Genomic DNA, 20134 nt, shown 5'->3' with positions numbered 1-20134 from the left:
TATTATCCCTTAAGGAGAACATCCGTCAACAGCAAATTTATTGAGTGTCCTTGTCAGAATATTCTGGGGCCTGACCGCCTTAACATTCGGCCTGACTAGCGCATGAACAACGTCCAAGAAAACATTTAGAGAAACGTGAAGGCAATTCTCAGAACCAAGATTACGATAGTGAAGGTTGCCATAACGCCATTTGTCAAGAATGGTTGTGAGATTTTGACTCTTTAGAAAAAAAGACAGACATGCTAGAGGTTTCCAGTTTTAATTATAAAACGACATGCAGTGTCAACAAAAACATCAGCACTATCTAGCGTTGGCGTCTCTTGGCTTTTTTTCAGGCTTTGCAATGGTTTTCCTGTCGGAAATTGGGATCAGGCACTTATTATTATGTTATTGCACTAATTTTTCCAGTTACACCAAGTTAATAAATTTTTCTTATTAACACACTGGAAAAATTCAATAAAACACCAAACGCTAGATTTCATACACGTTGTCTTTGTCGTGACTAGCGCCAGTTTCCGCTCTTATAAGTTACCCATACTCTTTGCCTTAAACAGTAGGTTGTACAATAAACATTGGTCGGTTTCAGTGTCAAAGTTGGACGGGATCCCTGCGTGGAACATATTTTAGGAAATACGATATATCAGATAACAAAAATGAAAATCATGATTTCAGGGGGAAGTGGGGAGGAGCTCAAAGCCTTTATCCCTCCGCGTAGGTAATTTTACAATAGTCCAACCTCGTGAGTTGACATCGGCCAGCTTTTTGGGGGTTGTAGAAAATTTTCGTAAGAGAAATCCTAGAAATCTGGAGAAATGCATCAAACTTATAGACAAAAAAAGAGCGAGGCAATTTGTTATAATTTCTGGAAAACATATATCTTTCATAAAAAAAGGATCAGAAAATAAAGATTTTGGCAGTAACTTCAGACAAACATAAACTTTCAGGGTTGCAACAACAAGAAAAATCACAAACTATACGGTTAGCTATTCTTATTTTTAGAGCATATATTTTCAATATTTTCGTTGAAATTTTCTTATACCCCACAGTTTACGAGCTGAAACATTAGTATTTTACCCTAAAAGTAATTTACAATACAGATCATTGACTTCGCTTGATTAACAACATGAAGAAAGTCGGTTAACTCATTCTAATGAAAACCAAGAAATAGATGCCCAAGATTTTTTTTTTTTTTTTTTTTTTAATAAAGAAATTATCATCTAGATGACAACACGACTAAATCAACACTTCTAGAACTAAGAAATCCCTTCTAGAACTAAATCAGATGATACTAAAAGACTGGGTCAAAAAGTATGGATCATAAGAGTGGAAACTGGCGCTAGTGTCGAGAAAAGCATATACGCTATCTACCGTTTGGCAACACTTGGCATTTCTAAAAGCTTTGTAATAGTTTTTCTGTCAGGAACTAAGATCCAACGCTTATTACTACACTAATTTTTACCAACTACATAAACTTAAAAGATTATTCATATAATTACGCGGAAAAAATGCCAATTGTCACCATATGCTAGGTGGCGTTGAGTGTCTTTTTCTGTCAACACTAGCACCCGTTTTCACTCTTCTTAATTAACCACGCTTTATGGACTGGGCGAAGAAATTTACACAAAATAAACATACGGTCGATAATGAAAACTTGAGACAGTGGGATTTTACGAGATGAAAGAGCAAGAAACACTTCTACTACTAAATTATAAAAGAAAATTTCAAGGATTTATACCATTAAATACCTTTTTTTTTAAATAGCTACAACTTAAAAAAAAACTTACAATATTCGTCTCCCTCAACATGTGTATTAGAATTCCGCTATATAAATGCGTTGAACAGTGGCGCCAATTGGAGAAGGGGTATGTACCCCCCGTGTTTTTGAAAAGTACCCTTTTGGGGGAGTTTTCATTGAAAAATGGTTTTTTGGTATTGTCGTAAAAAAAACGACAAATTTGCCCCACCTTAGATTCTAATAAATACATTTGCCCCCTCTCCCCAGATTTTAATGAACTGACGCTGATAATGTCCAAACAAGTCAACCTTGAAAAGAATAAAAAACAACATACGTACACTCTTAAAAAAAAACAACAAACAAATATATATCTTAAACACACCTTATATCTAATAATCTAATATATCTTAAACACACCTTATATCTAATAATCTAATATATCTAAACACACCGCCCTCCAACTGCGCGATGACGACAGATTAGAAGTTTTATACCGGTTTATTTCACCAGGGTACAAGTAAAAACGAGAAAGCAGGATTGAAAAAAACTAAGACATACTTGATCAAATTCGAATTCTGATCAAGATAATCGAACTTTCAAGTTGAAATGTTTTGTGTAAAAATACATTTAGAAGTGAACGGTTAAACCGTGTTCTCCTTTGAAGTTTTATGGACAAAGGCCAAACCGAAATACCTTTCACGTTGCTTCGTTTGCATGCTGTCTATATTTAAATAATTTGGAAGCAGGGTTGTAACAGCAATCCAATTTTCCTTTGGAAGCCAGATTTGAGGTCAGTTTTAGAATAAACAAACCAAATGACTGATTCACTTCAGGTTCACATTAGGGTTAAAAATTCGTTTATGCCTCTAGCAGAACAAAAAAATTAAGTTTTTGCACTGGTGAAAATGTACCGTAACTGTATGTTCTTCTGTCTTTTTCTTTCAAATGACGTCACTGTATGTGACAAGTGACGTAACTGTAAGTTCTTCCGGCTTTTTTAAAGTAGTTTTCTTTCAAGCGAGGTCATTTTTACCCAACAACCTTTACCGTCTTCGGTCAAAAATTATCTTAAAAGATTGCAAAAATGAGTTTAATGTAAAATTTTCCTGCTTAGCCTCCCAGCAGTTATAACTTGATCGCTGACAATTGCAGTTGCAAAGGGCTTTTAGATGCCCTCAATCAGAGTGCACTTTAATATTGCTTTGATGTTACTTCAGAATTGAATAACGCTTCTTGTTCTCTTTTTATTGGTTTGTGGATGGATAAAATAATCATATGCACTATTTATATGGTCTTTTTTGGCTTCTAGATCTCTTTTTAGTTGTTTGTGGATGGATAAAATAATCATTTGCACTATTTATATGGCCCTTTTTGCTTCTTGGTCTGTTTTTAGTTGTTTGTGGATGGATAAAATAATCATTTATGCTAGTTATATGGCCTTTTTTGCTTTTTGATCTGTTTTTGGTTGTTTGTGGATGGATAAAATAATCATTTATACTATTTATAAGGCCTTTTTTGCTTCTTGATCTGTTTTTGGTTGTTTGTTGATGGATAAAATAATCATTTATACTATTTATAAGGCCTTTTTTGCTTCTTGATCTGTTTTTGGTTGTTTGTGGATGGATAAATTAATCATTTATACTATTTATATGGCCTTTTTTGCTTCTTGATCTGTTTTTGGTTGTTTGTGGATGGATAAAATAATCATTTATACTATTTATATGGCCTTTTTGCTTCTTGATCTGTTCTTGGTTGTTTGTGGATGGATAAAATAATCATTTATACTATTTATATGGCCTTTTTTGCTTCTTGATCTGTTTTTGGTTGTTTGTGGATGGATAAGATAATCATTTATACTATTTATATGGCCTTTTTTGCTTCTTGGTCTCTTTTTAGTTGTTTGTGGATGGATAAAATAATCAATTGCACTATTTATATGGCCTTTATATTTCTTATTTATATAAAATAAGTATGGCTTTTTTTATATGGCTATTTATATGGCCTTTATATTTATATTTTTTTTTTGGACAAGTACGCAGTTTGAGCTTTATATTTTTTCGGTTTTCCTAATTTATTTTCTATCGTGGGATTTTATTTTTATTTTTGACCCAAGCCTTTCTAGTTGTCAATCGTTTCTAGTTGTTGTTCCTATTATTACCGATTTTTAATTCGCGTTAAACTTGAGTTTCTATCTTTGATTTTAATATATATATGTATATGTATATATATATATATATATATATATATATATATATATATATATATATATATATATATATATATATATATATATATATATATATATATATATATATATATATATATATATATATATATATATATATATATATATATATATATATATATATATATATATATATATATATATATATATACTTGAAACGTTGATTCAGTAATTCGTTTTGCTCGTGATAATTGTTTATCTTAGCTTGTGTGCAGAAATACAAAGAAGAAACATTTTTGTTATTTCCCACTGTAACTTTTATGTCCGACTAGCACACAAATTGAGATTCAATTTTCTTCCTTTGTCAGATATAGGCAACATTAGTTGCCTACAAGAAAGTTGTTAACAGAATTATGGTAGAAGAAAATTGTAAACAAAAATCACAATCAATTAAGGCACTAAGCCAAACAACACTAGAAGAATCTTTTGGGCCCTGGAGGCAGACGTCTCAAGAAAAAGGGGAAGGAGGGGGGCATAATTTCGAAAAGAACAAAAAGGAGAAAAAACACAAGGAGAGTATGAGAAAGCACAGGGAAATTTGCAAAATTCAACTGATTTCTCAGGAGATTAAAGATTCCCCCTCCATTTCGTAAACCGCAAACTTATTTGCAAGGAAAAAAATCGAAAACACCAAATACTATTTACATCAGAAATATTTTGCAAATGTTGTTGCAAAATTGCTGAACTATTCTAAAATTCCTTTTTTATGATACATGAATGGGCCTCCCACTTTCTCTATGAAATTAATATTGGTTTATGAACGTCTCTGTACTGTTCTGTGTTTTAACATTGTATTTTAAGCATAAATATTATATTAGAACATGTATTTTAAGCATAAAAGCTGCCCAGACATCCGTTTAAATTCACACATTGTACAATAGTTTTGCAAAATTTCAACGATTTTTTTCTTTTTTTTGTGTTTTAGTTTCAGAATACTTACACTGGCCATGGACGCCATTCACACATTACACTTTCTAATAGCAACTCAATATATACATTAAGAACAGCTCTAGGTAAGAATGGGCAGTTAATAGCCGACTACACAAAGAGTCGTACACACGACGGGAGTCTTCAACAACTTGCAGCACCCCGACCCTCTATATATCACAAGCTTTTTAATAAAACAAATTCCCAATATGTTCATTTTCTGCGAGATTCCCCGATAGTGCAGGTTTCGGAATTCCAGCTTTCATCCCTCAAAATATCATATTGCAGAGAAAATATTTTGTGTTTCAGGGAATTTCATTTATATATACATTAAGAACAGTTCTAGGTAAGCAGGGGCAGTTAATAAAAAACTACACAAAGGTAAGCACACACGACGAGTCTTCAGCAACTTGCAGAACCCCGACCCTTTATATGTCACAAACTTTTTAATAAAACAAATTCCCAATATGTTCATTTTCTGCGAGATTCCCCGATAGTGCAGGTTTCGGAATTTCAGCCTTCATCCCTCAAAATATCATGTGTCAGAGGAAATATGTTCATTTTCTGCAAGATTCCCCGATAGTGCAGGTTTTGGGATTTCAGCTTTCATCAAATTTCAGAGGAAATATTTTGGGTTTCAGGAAATTACAAATTACGGCCATATTCAATTATGGTAAAGCACTAAAAAACATTCACTTAATTTTTTGATGAAAGGCAAACTGAAACTTCTAAAATACACCTTAGAAAACAGTGGCCTTCCAAAGATTCACTAGAAAGATTTCTAGGTGTTACAAGTCACCAAACTGATATACAACTTCACAGCCTTTACGAGGTATCACCAAGAAATCAGCTATGAATATAAATGAGTTCGTGCAATTACTATGAGTATCAAATTGAAAAAAAAAAGCCTCTAACTTCAACATGTTATAGTTTTCCCACATTTTTCAGCACCGCAGTTACACTTAAAGCTTCCGGCTACTGAAGCAACGTCACTGCTTGTCGAACTGCCTTCTTCTGTCGCCTCTTGCTCAACAATTTCTGTTATTTCTTTCTCTGGGCTCCCGTTGCTTTGATTGTTATTCCTTTCCGAATAATAGTTCCCCCTGTAGTCAAAGGTAACCTCCTCACCCTTTTTTATAAGCCTTTTCGAGAAGAGCATTAACCTAGGCACATCAGGATCCAAGGTCTCAATCCACGCGGAGCGAACAATCAAATTGGGGTCACACTATAAAAATAAAATAATAAATGACAAAATTAAAACAAAAAGCAAAAAGAAAGTTATATTGCAAAAAAAGTAAAAATGACAAGAAAATGCCACATAAATAAAGTAAAACAAAAACAAGGTAACACTTAAAAAAGAGAAAATCAACAAAATGATAATAAAAGCAAAAAGAAGGTATTACCGAAATATTATGATCGTAAAAGAAAAGAAAAAGACAAGAAAATGTCGCATAAAGCAGGCAAATAAAAGTACGTTAGAGGGGGGGGGGGGGCTGAGTCACTAACACTAAAATCTCAAAATCACCAGTTTTCTTTAAAAATACGTGAACTTTTTACATATAAGATGTCAGTTGTTTTGCAAGTTAGAAATTTATAAATATATTAAGGACCATACGAAACAAAATTCGAAAATCTCTTCCAGGGCAGACAGCCCTCCCCCTAACAAAAGAAATTCCGAAGAAATTGTTTTTAAGATGTAAATGTCTTGCTCTCATCAGTCTACTTGATTTTTTGTAGTGTACTTTGATAACATATTAGAAATACTGCAAAGTAATGAAATTTCTTCTCTTTATAGACCTATTTTTACATCTATCTAGGACTAGATCTTACACTTTTAAGATATCTCTCACATCCTTAGCTGAGAACTTTTATTCCCTCGGTAATTACATCCCTTTAATCGGGACTCCCGCAAGTCCTATTCATACTTATTGTGATAACATTTGATCAGTTAAAAGCTGCGTAAGCTTCGTTACTGGTATTTGACTAGACGAGATTCAGTCATATTAAAAAAAAGCACAGTATATATTGAAAGGTATGTTAATGGCGAAATGGGACTGCCTACAATCTCTTTGTCATTTTTTTCAAGAATATTGGGTTCATGAACCCCATTTTGAATCCTAATATTTAACTTGTTGAGGCAAGAGTAGAAGGTACTCGACTAATCACATTCAAGGCAAAACCATCCCAGTCAAAGGGATTATTAATGAATCGCCTTTTTTGTACCTTTAGTCAATATTTTCCTTTTCTCATATTTTAAATGCCCAAGGAAGATTAAAAATTAAGAATGAAACAGATAAGACCAATAACAGTAACGGATTGACACTAGTAGTCCAGATTAGTTTTCTATTGAACGTACATGTACAATTTTTTTCAACTATGCCAACGTGAAAACATAAACAATGATTTAAATACCTTGTTTCACATCAATTTCTAACAGAATAGGTTACTTGTCCTAACCGAAGTAATACACTAACTTTATTTAATATCTCAGAAAATTAAGCACTACAAGTCCGTAACTCTATTGGAGAAGCAACAACAAAAGAGAGAATAATGAGGACTTCTTTCCCAAGACAGTGAACCAACAAAACCTATTTGAATATTTCGGCCCTATATCTAAGGGCCGTCTTCAGTAAAGAAAATAAAAAACAATAAAACACTTACAATAAAAGTTCTCAGTTAAAAATCCATTTTTTTTAAATAGCCTTGGCATCATTACTTCTTAATGAAAAGTTCTTTAGCAGTGTGGTCTTCGTCATTATCTATTGGAGAAGCTACGCTACATAGCGCAGTGGTTCTTTTTTTCAGTTTTATTTTCCTAGTAGTTTTAGAAATGAATATATTGATCGTCATTTTCCCTCAAATTCAAAACGCATAGAAAGGGGAGGTTTTTGATTTCTACGGAAACATGGGGTGAAATGAAAATGAATACAACAACTACAGTGACTACTTTATAATTACCAATTCTCTTATCTCATAAGTAAAAAAAAAATAAATAAATAAAGAGCTCACACGATTGTTGCTCGATTTAACCAACAATATATGCAATAAAATCAATGTTGAATAACAGAAGAGAATTGTTGATGAGTAATGGTATGCGAGATGAGTAATGGTTGTGATGAGTATGGTAATAATGATGAGTGTGGTAATGATCTATGGTAATGAGATGAGTATGGTAATGATGAGTAATGGTTGATGAGTAATGGTATGCAAGATTTACGTGTGGAATTGCTCGGTAGGTATACTTTTGAAACAGATTAGCTAAAAAAAAATTTCCATATATTTATTCTTTGTTTGTTATTTTTGTTGTCTTGGGATCATGCAAGGTAATGTATTGTTGATGTCTTTTTATTGTTGTTGATTTTGGTATATGGTCTCATTCTCCATATGTTCTCATTCTCAATATTCTATCTTTATTTTCCTTGAATTTAGCACAGCCTCGCAAGCTTCGCTTATATTGTGCTGTTGATTAAGAAATATTTATTTCTAATAAAATTGTTCTACTACTACTACTACTACTATTAAGAACGGAATGTTGGACTACGGTAATTGAGTTTGTTATCCCGTATCTTCTAAAGTCCTGGTTCATTTTCCAATTATTTTCAACCAAATCCTTCTCCTCAGGCATACAAAGACAAGAGAGCGGCAACTCTGAGGTCAGTTCTCCTGTCTCCTCATGGAATTGGCGTAAAAAATGAATAATAATAATAACAAAAAAATGGCTGACGATTAGGCAACCCTGAAGGCTTTAAGAAATGAAAACTGATTTTGGAATTTAAGGTAATGTAATACAGTCGAAATTAAAAAAAAAACGTAAGATTATAAATAAGGTAGCTGCGAGTGATGTTAATTAACAGATGTTAATTAAAGTGATGTTAATTAACAGTGATGTTAATTAAAAGAACTATTGGTCATTGGATTGATAAACCTTCTATTTTGTATTTCAATCTCTGAAAAAATTAAATGTTTCAGTAAAAAAAATTGTGAATCAAACCAACTTTTCAAGTTAATTTGCCTAAAACATTAGAACAACTTCTAAGCCAAAGCATTAATAGACCAACATTCAAAAGACTCTTCTGTTACTGCACCCATAATCACCTTGCTTGACATTAGTCTGGAGTTCTTTGATAACCGTTACCAGATTTATGACTCTCGACAGTTGGACTTATCGAGAGTCATAAAACTTGTAGGCAAAATGTGTAGGCACTGAAAACCAGGGAAGGAGATTGAATTTCCTGAAATAGTTAACCAAAATGTTGAGAGCAAAGTGACATACAAAAATACGTGACTTCAAAAGTATTCACGGTTGGCGTTGTTGGTTGCTGTCACTGCGCACATAATCACCTTGCTTGACATTAGTCTGGAGTCCTTTGATAACTGTTACCGGATTTATGATTCTCGAAAGTTGGACTTATAGGCACTTGTAGGCAAAATGTGTAGGCACTGGAAACCAGGAAAGGAGTTTGAATTACCTGAAATAGTTAACCAGAATGTTGAGAGCAAAGTGACATACAAAAATACGTGACTTCAAAAGTATTCATGGTTGGCGTTGTTGGTTGCTGTCACTGCGCACATAATCACCTTGCTTGACATTAGTCTGGAGTCCTTTGATAACCGTTACCAGATTTATGATTCTCGAAAGTTGGACTTATAGGCACTTGTAGGCAAAATGTGTAGGCACTGGAAACCAGGAAAGGAGTTTGAATTACCTGAAATAGTTAACCAGAATGTTGAGAGCAAAGTGACATACAAAAATACGTGACTTCAAAAGTATTCATGGTTGTTGTTGTTGGTTGCTGTCACTGCGCCCATAATCACCTTGCTTGACATTAGTCTGGAGTTCTTTGATAACCGTTACCAGATTTATGATTCTCGAAAGTTGGACTTATAGGCACTTGTAGGCAAAATGTGTAGGCACTGGAAACCAGGAAAGGACTTTGAATTTCCTGAAATAGTTAACCAGAATGTTGAGAGCAAAGTGACAAAACAAAGTAAATGGCTTCAAAAGTATTCGTGGTTGGTGTTGTTGGTTGCTGTCACTGCGCCCATAATCACCTTGCTCGACATTAGTCTAGAGTCCTTTGATAACCGTTACCAGATTTATGATTCTCGAAAGCTGGACTTATAGGCACTGGAAACCAGGAAAGGACTTTGAATTTCCTGAAATAGTTAACCAGAATGTTGAGAGCAAAGTGACATACAAAAATACATGACTTCAAAAGTATTCATGGTTGGTGTTGTTGGTTGCTGTCACTGCGCCCAAAATCACCTTGCTCGACATTAGTCTGGAGTTCTTTGATAACCGTTATCAGATTTATGATTCGCGAAAGTTGGACTTATAGGCACTTGTAGGCACTGGAAACCAGGAAAGGACTTTGAATTTTCCTGAAATAGTTAACCAGAATGTTGAGAGCAAAGTGACATACCAAAATATATGACTTCAAAAGTATTCGTGGTTGGTGTTGTTGGTTGCTGTCACTGCGCCCATAATCACCTTGCTCGACATTAGTCTAGAGTCCTTTGATAACCGTTACCAGATTTATGATTCTCGAAAGCTGGACTTATAGGCACTGGAAACCAGGAAAGGACTTTGAATTTTGAACCAGAATGTTGAGAGCAAAGTGACATACAAAAATACATGACTTCAAAAGTATTCATGGTTGGTGTTGTTGGTTGCTGTCACTGCGCCCATAATCACCTTGCTTGACATTAGTCTGGAGTCCTTTGATAACCGTTACCAGATTTATGATTCTCGAAAGCTGGACTTATAGGCACCGGAAACCAGAAAAGGACTTTGAATTTCCTGAAATAGTTAACCAGAATATTGAGAGCAAAGTGACATACAAAAATACATGACTTCAAAAGTATTCATGGTTGGTGTTGTTGGTTGCTGTCACTGCGCCCATAATCACCTTGCTTGACATTAGTCTGGAGTCCTTTGATAACCGTTACCAGATTTATGATTCTCGAAAGCTGGACTTATAGGCACCGGAAACCAGAAAAGGACTTTGAATTTCCTGAAATAGTTAACCAGAATATTGAGAGCAAAGTGACATACCAAAATACATGGCTTCAAAAGTATTCGTGGTTGGTGTTGTTGGTTGCTGTCACTGCGCCCATAATCACCTTGCTCGACATTAGTCTAGAGTCCTCTGATAACCGTTACCAGATTTATGATTCTCGAAAGTTGGACTTATAGGCACTTGTAGGCACTGGAAACCAGGAAAGGACTTTGAATTTCCTGAAATAGTTAACCAGAATGTTGAGAGCAAAGTGACATACAAAAAAAAACATGACTTCAAAAGTATTCATGGTTGGTGTTGTTGGTTGCTGTCACTGCGCTCATAATCACCTTGCTTGACATTAGTCTGGAGTCCTTTGATAATCGTTACCAGATATATGATTCTCGAAAGTGGGACTTATAGACACTTGTAGGCAAAATGTGTAGGCACTGGAAACCAGGAAAGGACTTTGAATTTCCTGAAATAGTTAACCAGAATTTTGAGAGCAAAGTGACAAAACAAAGTACATGGCTTCAAAAGTATTCATGGCTGGTGTTCAGTGCTTCAAAAAAAGTCCATTCTATGGACACTGCTTCCGTTGCCAACTCTCAGACTAGTAAAGGTGCAAATCCACCCCTAGGAGGCTTAGTTTCGAAACCATGTACTGACCTAACCTATTAGCAAATAGCCTTAAAAATCTAGGTATTAATATATCTCCCTTTTTCGTTCAATAGAACAAAGAAAGCTATAATTTCAGATAACAATGCTCAAAATTATGAAATTGCAAATTGAACTCGAAGAAGAAAAGTGGTATAATAATAGCTTAAAGTTTCAACATCATTTTATTCAAAAGGATGAACCTGGTCTGCTACTAATTTAGCAACCTGTGGCACCATTTTCCCCAGCTGTAACCTTGCATAACCTTGATTTACTGTTTGCAATGCCATTATTTGTAGTCACTAAAGTGTGCTTTTGTCTATCGGTGCTCCCGGAATCGTTACTATGCCAACCATTGGGTGATAACGCCCATCTTAGAAATCAAACATCTATTTTCTTGATAACTACTGCTTTTAAGGTCTTTAATTTTAAGTGTCTTTTTTAGTCTTGAATTTCAAGAAAACGGTGGACACCGTAGATCCCCTCCCATATTATTTTTAGAATGCACTGCTTATCTTACAATAGCATAACTTCTTATAATCTTTACCACTTATGTATTTCAAAATAATGTTTACCAATTTTTTGTATATCTATTCAACCATATTTCTTTCTTTGTAGCTGTCTAATGTATGACTGAACAAGACACAAAATACTGTCTGTAGCCTGTAATGTAACGTCTATTTGTTTTCTTAGCACCACAAGAGAAAAACGGATGAATGAAAATGTTAGTATGTTATGTGTTACATCTTGTTGCGCGAATGCTTGTTAACAAAAAGGTATAAATTTTCTTTTTTACGGGGAAACAGATCGCTAATGAGCAAGTTAATTTCTTGAATGTTAGATTTTAAAAAGGAACTACTTTTAACAAAAATATTGATGGAGTACTACTTTTAGCGAAAAGCACAAAGAAAGCATTCAAAAGTGCTTCTTTGGGCAAAAAGTACTGTTTAGCATTTTAGTAATACCCGTGACTACCCTGCCTCAAGTAGATCGGTGCGATAAGTCGCTTAGCCAATGTGAAACATGAACAAAACATATCGTCAAAAAAGCTGCTATTTGGCAAACTTGCAACTGCAAGCCACAATATTTCAAAATTTTGGTGTATTGTTAGTCTTATATAAATCTTGATTAATGTTTATCATCTTCCATATTAAATATACCCATAACTAATAGCTAATAAAACTTACCAAATTATTTATGAACCGAGCCATGTTTCCCATTTTTGATACGTCTATTGTATACAGTGTATACCTGGTAATTAACCATTAACTAGTTATTAATGGTTTTTAATTAAGCTTACTGCTGTAACTATTAATAGTAATTAAGCTTACTGAATGGTTTATGGACCGAGCCATGTTTCCCATTTTTGATACGTCTATTGTATACAGTGTATACCTGGTAATTAACCATTAACTAGTTATTAATGGTTTTTAATTAAGCTTACTGCTGTAACTATTAATAGTAATTAAGCTTACTGAATGGTTTATGGACCGAGCCATGTTTCCCATTTTTGATGCGTCTATTGTATACGGTGGATACCTCTATATCTGGTACTACTACTACTACTAATAACTCACTGCAGCACCAAGCCGCCTGAGGCCAACACAGCTACGTACGCTCCTCCTCCAACCTAATCTACTTAAAGCCTCCCTCTTAACACCCTCCCAGGAAGTTCCCATTTCGTTTAAATCTTTATTTATGACAACCTCCCAACCCAGACAAGGACGACCTGCTTTCCGTGTAGCCCCAGACGGTTGGCCAAAAAGGAAAATCTTGGGTAATCTGTTATCCTTCATCCGTAGAACGTGGCCTAGCCATCTCAACCTTTCTTTCATTATAGCCCCAGAAAGCGGGATTGAACCACACTTTTCGTACAACCTACTGTTTGAAATACGGTCAGTCAGCCGGGTTCCCAGAACAATCCGTAGGCAATTTCTCTGGAAAACATCTAGTAAATTTTCATCTGCTTTTCGGAGTGCCTATGCTTCAGAGCCATATATCTGGTAATTAACCATTAATTAATTATTAAAGGTTTTAAGATTACTGCTGTAATTATTAATGGTAATTAAGCTTACTGAATGGTTTATGAACCGAGCCATGTTTCCCATTTTTGATGCGTCTATTGTATACGGTGGATTCTCAGTGTCATTGTAGTCCAAGTCGTAGTAATAAAACCTATCGTCGGCTGAAATAATAAAAGAGTAATTTAAGAGATGGACTCGCTAGGAAATTACGGTTAATTCACTCAAATGGTAAGGAAAAAACGAAAACTTCAAAGAACAAAATAGTTATTTAATTTTTTCTTGAAAACAGTTAATTTTTCATTTGTTATGCATTTCTTGTCTCTCAGGTATCCAAAGTTTCTTTTTTCTCTGAAAGCGCGTTTTCAATGATTTTTGAATTTTTGCAGGTGGTTACAACATCTTGGCTTTAATTTTTTCCGAAAATTTCGGTTATCATTTTACGCTTAATTTGATGCCATATTTATGCAAAATATCCCAAACCTTAATCAAATCAAAAAGATATCAAGCTTATTTGAGTTATGGACAAAAATTCCTTTTCTCTGGGCAACACCATTTAACTTTCAATTAAAGTAAAATATGATATGTCAAAACGGTAACAATGCACATAATCGCAGTCCTTAAAACAGATTCAAACATTGATACATTTAACAATAGATAAACTGGATATATCGAAAAAGAAATGAATAAATGTAAACCGCGTTTTTATTAGGATTTCATACTTCAATACCTCTAGAGCACGTAAATAAATATGCAGAGCAGACGTAACTCAGCAGCTAGTGACTATTGGAAACATATTTTAGCGGCAACTTCTAGGGAAATACTAGGTAAAAACTAGTTATGTTAGGTTAATTTTCCATGGAATATCGCCGCTCAAGCTATCTTCAGAAAACCTTAAATAGCGTGAAAGCAATTTCGATAAACTTTTTCTTCTTAAGATTAGATAGGATACTTCATTCCATGAATAAAAATTGTATCTATTACAGAGGAAGTTACGTTTATCTAGTTGGGATTCTTTGTAACGTGGGAGAGTAAGACACCCTCGATTTACCTGAAGTGCTGATCCTGCAGGTGATCCAGCATAGAGAGAGATGTGACTCTTCGCTTCCAGTCCAAAATATCCAGTGCAAGCAAAACTGCTTCTTAAAGGTTAGTACCGATCGTGGAGTGGTTTCAGGTAATGCTGCCCGCTCATCTTACCCGGGGCTTCCCATGATGGCGCTTCCAGCTATGTGCAGCCGAATTATAATTGAGTGTTGTGCTACTGTACTGGGTGTTTCTGATGACAAGCGGAATAGACGGCGAGCTTCAGGCGGCGAGCTGGCGAGATTTTCGGTGTCTGATTTGGTAATACCGTCAGTCAAGTGTTCGTGACAAATTTGTACCAATTGATATATTTTATTTGTCTCAAAAATTGTGCTTTTGCCAGATCTATGGAGTCACGAACAGAAGAAACAGCCGCCCAGGCCTCAGCATCGTAAAGGGAGTTTTGCGTGAGATTGTTAAAGATTCGTAGTTTTGTGTTTCGGTTGATGTTGCACTTTGATCACGAAAAAACGACATAAACACACCACGATTAACAAATTAGCGATACACAACTAAGCTTCAGTCGTCACTGAGTAGCTGTCTATAATAACAGATCCAAGGTAGATGAATGACTTGAAAACTTCAACAGCACGCCCACATACATCGAAAGCTGGTGACTTTGCGGTACTACCTGCGCGGAGTGCAAGCAAAACTGCTTCTTAAAGGTTAGTATCGATCGTGGAGTGGTTTCAGGTAATGCTGCCCGCCCATCTTATGCGGGGCTTCCCATGATGGCGCTTCCGCTACCTGCCCGGACAACAGTCATGATTTCTTTTCCAAACAGCTAATATTTAGTCTCACTTTGAGGGATTCTTCGAGTTCGACTGCAAAACAACATACCGGGCCAATAGCACCTACACGGCCACGATTGGATAAAATTTATTTTATATGAACAAAGGGGTGCAGCTCATCCTTCAATCCGCAACATTGTCAATCACCAAGTTGAAAGGTTCGGGAGCAATAGCACAGCCTTGCCATGTACCTGTATTTATTTGGAAACAGCTGTCGACGACCATTGACTTGAACAGAGCTTTTTTTACTAGTGTAGACTCCCTGGAACAAGCTACAGTATTTGGAAGTGTCAGCCCAAAAGAACGACGATCAAATGAGTCGAAAGCTACTTTATGTCAGTTTAGATAATGTATGTTGTAGGCCGGAAAACGGAGGTGTTTTCCGCCTCCTATTTACCTTTGTGTTTCCATAGCGGGATGATTATCCCATTCTTCTAGTCTTAAGGCGTAAGTTCGGTTGTCCAGTGAGGGAGTAAAGCCTATGCAGCCAAAGCAACATTGTTGTTCCTCTGAGTTTTAGAAGTTCGACAGGTGCCTTGTTGCATTTTATTCTCCACAGAGCATATAGTATCTTTTACTGAAGGGGGTCAAGCTCTAGTATATTCTCACGTGCCATTTGCTGAGCAGATTCTATTTAGGTGGGTTTAACGACGACACTTTTGGCATTTAGAGGCTTTGTGAAGTGCTGTTTCCACTGACTGAACTGCGAGTTTTAGTCTTCCAGCATTACCCTAGAGAAGGACTTAACTACGCATATATTTGCAGGTTTATCGCCACTGAGGTCTAGGGTATGCTTGCAATGTGAAATGACTGACTTTTCATGTGACATCTTCCGGCTCGTAAGCTTTTTTTCCACATATTTTTTCTTGTCTTGGTGAATAAGTGCATTCCTGATCCCACTTAACTGTCTGTAGGAGGATACACCTCCAGCCATCAGTATTATTGTGGGCAGAAATCCAGTCTAAAATATTTATTTTATATGCAGAAATCTATTTGAAGAAGAAGGTGAGTTTCAGAGATCCAAAAGTGACACTTAAGACTTGTTTAGGAAATGAATTTAAAAAAAAATAAATATTATTAGATACTTAAGAAGTGTGTAATACTTACATATTTGTAAAATACAACCAATAAGACATAGCAAATTTCTTCTTGATCTACAAGATCTGGCTAGTAAGACTTGCAGGACTAGGTTAGCTTGTCAAACACTGTTGGGTGTCATGGACAACACACAGTATAGCATCAGAAAAACACCCTTTCTCCTTTTATTTACTTTTAGACTTTCCATTTTCTATTGTTTTTTAAAAGTTTTTTCGAAGTATGCTTCAAATTTATTGGTTGTTTTTTTCATTATATCATTACAAGTTATTTTTGATGATAGTAAGTTTCATTTTGGGGAACCTGTTGCTAAAACTGGATGATCAGGTTAAAATTTACTGGTTCAAAAAAACAAAATGATTAAAGTAGACATTACGTTTCCCCCAATCAATATTGTTCTCTATTTTGAATAGTGTTGGACCCCTAGGCCAACTAGTTATAGGATAAACGTCCTTTTGCTCTTTCACAGGTCCCTCACAGCTTATTAATTTTTTTTTAAATCATTTCACGTTTTGTATAGATAAGCCAACCAACAGGCAGAAAATCCAGTTAGACCCTGAGTCGTAGGTAAGTCAGAATGCAAGACAGAGTTACATGGTATCCTTGCAGTTTTATAAAGATATTCGTTCATTGTAGAGTACAATTATGGTCAGGATTGGTCAGAATGTTAAAGGGATACTCCCCGCTCAGGAATTAGAGTTTTTGTTTGTGTGCAGTTTTTATGAGTCAATTTTTATACATCGAGCTAGCAACATTAAGTGTACCCTTTTTAAGCATTAGAAAAAGCAGTTAGACCGTCAGTAATCCACATGTCCTGGCACAATGCAAGACAGAGTTACCTGGTATCCAAGCAGTTTTATGAAATAGTCGTTGATTGGGGGTTACAATTATGGCCTTCGTCAGAATGGTCAGAACTGGTTAGAATGTTGAAGGGACACTCCCCACTAAGGGGTTATAATTTTGTTGGTGTAAAGTGATAAACAGTCCATTTTGTGCATTGAACTAAATGGTAGGCTTCATACAGTTTACTGGGTCTTTTTTTTCGCAACCTAGATTCAGTTTTTTTTTGTTTTTTTTTGAATGTCCGCCGCAACTTCAACTAGCAACATTAAGTACATTCTCCTTATAGAATCGAAAAAAGTTCTTCTTCCCCCGCTTCACATTGAACCAGGAATTAACGCGAGAAATTGAGGGCCTTGACAGAAAGAAGTTCTTGTGGGTGATTTACGTGTTTTTGAGATTAGAAACAGAGTAAAACTTTTCGCACGTCTACGATACATAAATAAGCACCATAGCGCTTATTTAATTTAAATACGTAAATTGAGCATATTATTTAGGATACTTTTGAAGTTGAAAACTGTTTCTGGCAAATCATTGGGAATTTGATGTGAGTTGTAAAGGAAGGTGAAAAAACTTAGTGATTAGGACTAAGTCTTCCTCCTCTTGGAAAAACAGAGATGACCGTCAGGTAGAATTGGAAGAGCTACAAGAGGTTTTGGAAAAGTCGAGTAGTATTGGAGAGGGGGTTCGACTGGGAGAGCCAGAGAAGGAGTTCCAGTTCCGTCCTATCAACTTTCTGAGGCACTTGGCCTAGATTGATAGGGAGGGAAGGGTGACTCCCTTCGGGTAGTCAGAGATCATGGTAAGTCCCCTCAGCAAACTAATCTTCGGCCAGTTATGATTACCTTAACAAGACCTAACCTTTATAAACTGAGGTCACTGGAAAATACTTTTCCCGTTACCAGTTACCACATATTTCCCCAGAAACCTTTTTCCTATAGCCCTATATGCAATTTAAACTGTCACTCGACACTTGTCCCTGTCTTGACTTTCCCATGGGGTGGGACCTGAAAAAGTTATGTAATGTTTCCTTGTGATTTGTGCCCCATCTTTTTTTATTCAAATCATTCCCGTATCTTACCAAGAATAATTCTAAACCACGCCATAAGGCAAATTTCGGTTTGATTAAGATGTGGATGTGTAAATGTAGCTAATCCCTCTTTACACCCGGTATCGTTTAAATGCTTGAATTCAATTTTTCGTCAATCTCCAACGTACATTAGAGAGGCTGAGAAAACGTCATAAATAATCGTGCTACAAGGCCCTGATAAGTGACAAGGCACATGCCATGAATACTTGTCCCTATTTGTTTTTTCTGTTTATTTCTGGTGAGTTGATGGGCAAATGAATATCCCCTCAGGTCAAGCCCGACAATATCATCGCTATATTAGCACAAAGCTAGAAAATTCCAAAGCTAGAAGAGATGATATATAGCCAATGTCTCCATTTATTATGCGGATATGTTGATTGTCAGTGGACCCTAGTCTAAGCAAATTTGTGCCTGCAGTAAGACACTGACTAGAGATGGAAGATTGGAAGTTATTTGAGATTTTAAAGTTGGTGTCTTTGTGTTTTGTATATCTTTTGCTGTTTGTTTTATTACGTTTTGAGATTCTGAATAATCAGGCGTGGTGGCGACTATTTATCATAGGCACGAGGTATCCCGGCCAAATTTATCACATAAATGTCCAGTTATTATTTTTTTATTCCCTCTAAACTTTTTCCTATTTTCCACGAGAATCTTCTATCGTCTTATATCATTGCACTTCCTGGCTGAAGGGCAAAGAAACGGAGATCAGCACCTCCGGTACGCACTGTAAAGCCTAATGCCGTATCCTTTACCTTTTTACCTTTTTCTATCGTCTTATATGAGTATACCAGCAAATTAAGACAGACAGAAATTCCAGCTAGAGAGTGATTCATCCATAAGTCCTGACACCAAGCAAAACAGTTGACTGTTCTCTTTGCAGTTTTGTTAACTAGTCATTCATCACGGGGAATTGAACAGTAATGGCCTTAGTCACAGTGGTCAGGATTGATCAGAATATCAAAGTGAAACATGTCACTCAGAGGGCAGTTTTCTGTTTGTGACTGGTTTTTATCAGTCCATTTTTGTATACTTTATTTAATACCAAGATTCATAAACTTCCGCACGTCTTTCATTAATATTTTTTGGGGAATTGCCTACGACTTTCGTTCTTGGTGAATATGTCTCCTATTTTGATTAGGGTATCTTGTGAGATACGATACTCAGAGGCTTTTGGAGCATATATAAGAGATACTCGTTCAATTATGCCTGTGACACCCCTCCCTAGCTTAGCTCCGAGCGTTGATACTTAGGTGGTGATTGACTAATACCGTTTCCGGGAAATTCCAAGAAGACCTATTCTATCGTTTTTTTCCACACACAATTGGGACGTTTCGGACGTCTACTGGATTTATTACCTCACTGATAGAAGAAGATAGTTGTCACGAAGGATTACTGAGAACTTGCGAGTTTGTTTGGGAGGTAAGACAATCTAACTCTATCGGTGTAATGACTGGCAGACATTAGTTTTGCAATCTGATGAGAATTTTATGTTTTAGCAGGGTAGTTCGCCCTGTGTAATGTGCAAGCGAATAAAAGACATCAATCGTGTACTTAAAAGGTTAACTTTTGAGTTCTCTCTATTAGAAATTTATGACTTTGTGTTTCAAACTTTTGTTTTAAGGCGGATTATAAGAATATTCGCCCAATT

At 35.6% G+C, this 20134-nt stretch overlaps 1 protein-coding gene across 1 annotated transcript in view; it reads right to left on the bottom strand.

The window, feature by feature from the left end:
- Positions 1-4903: 4903 nt before the first annotated feature.
- The window catches only part of LOC136035683 (histone-lysine N-methyltransferase SUV39H2-like), a 72682-nt gene continuing 57451 nt past the window's right edge, over positions 4904-20134 (bottom strand). The window contains exons 7-8 of the mRNA XM_065717611.1: positions 13639-13748; positions 4904-6132 (exon numbers count right to left, since the gene is read on the bottom strand). Coding sequence (XP_065573683.1) covers positions 5824-6132; positions 13639-13748 — 419 coding nt within the window. The 3' untranslated portion in view covers positions 4904-5823. The remainder of the gene's footprint in view (positions 6133-13638; positions 13749-20134) is intronic.

The sequence above is a fragment of the Artemia franciscana genome, chromosome 14 (assembly GCF_032884065.1).
Source record: "Artemia franciscana chromosome 14, ASM3288406v1, whole genome shotgun sequence".
Lineage (NCBI taxonomy): Eukaryota > Metazoa > Arthropoda > Branchiopoda > Anostraca > Artemiidae > Artemia > Artemia franciscana.
The sequence above is the reverse complement of the archived record's forward strand: the minus strand, read 5'-3'. Positions and strand labels throughout refer to the sequence as shown.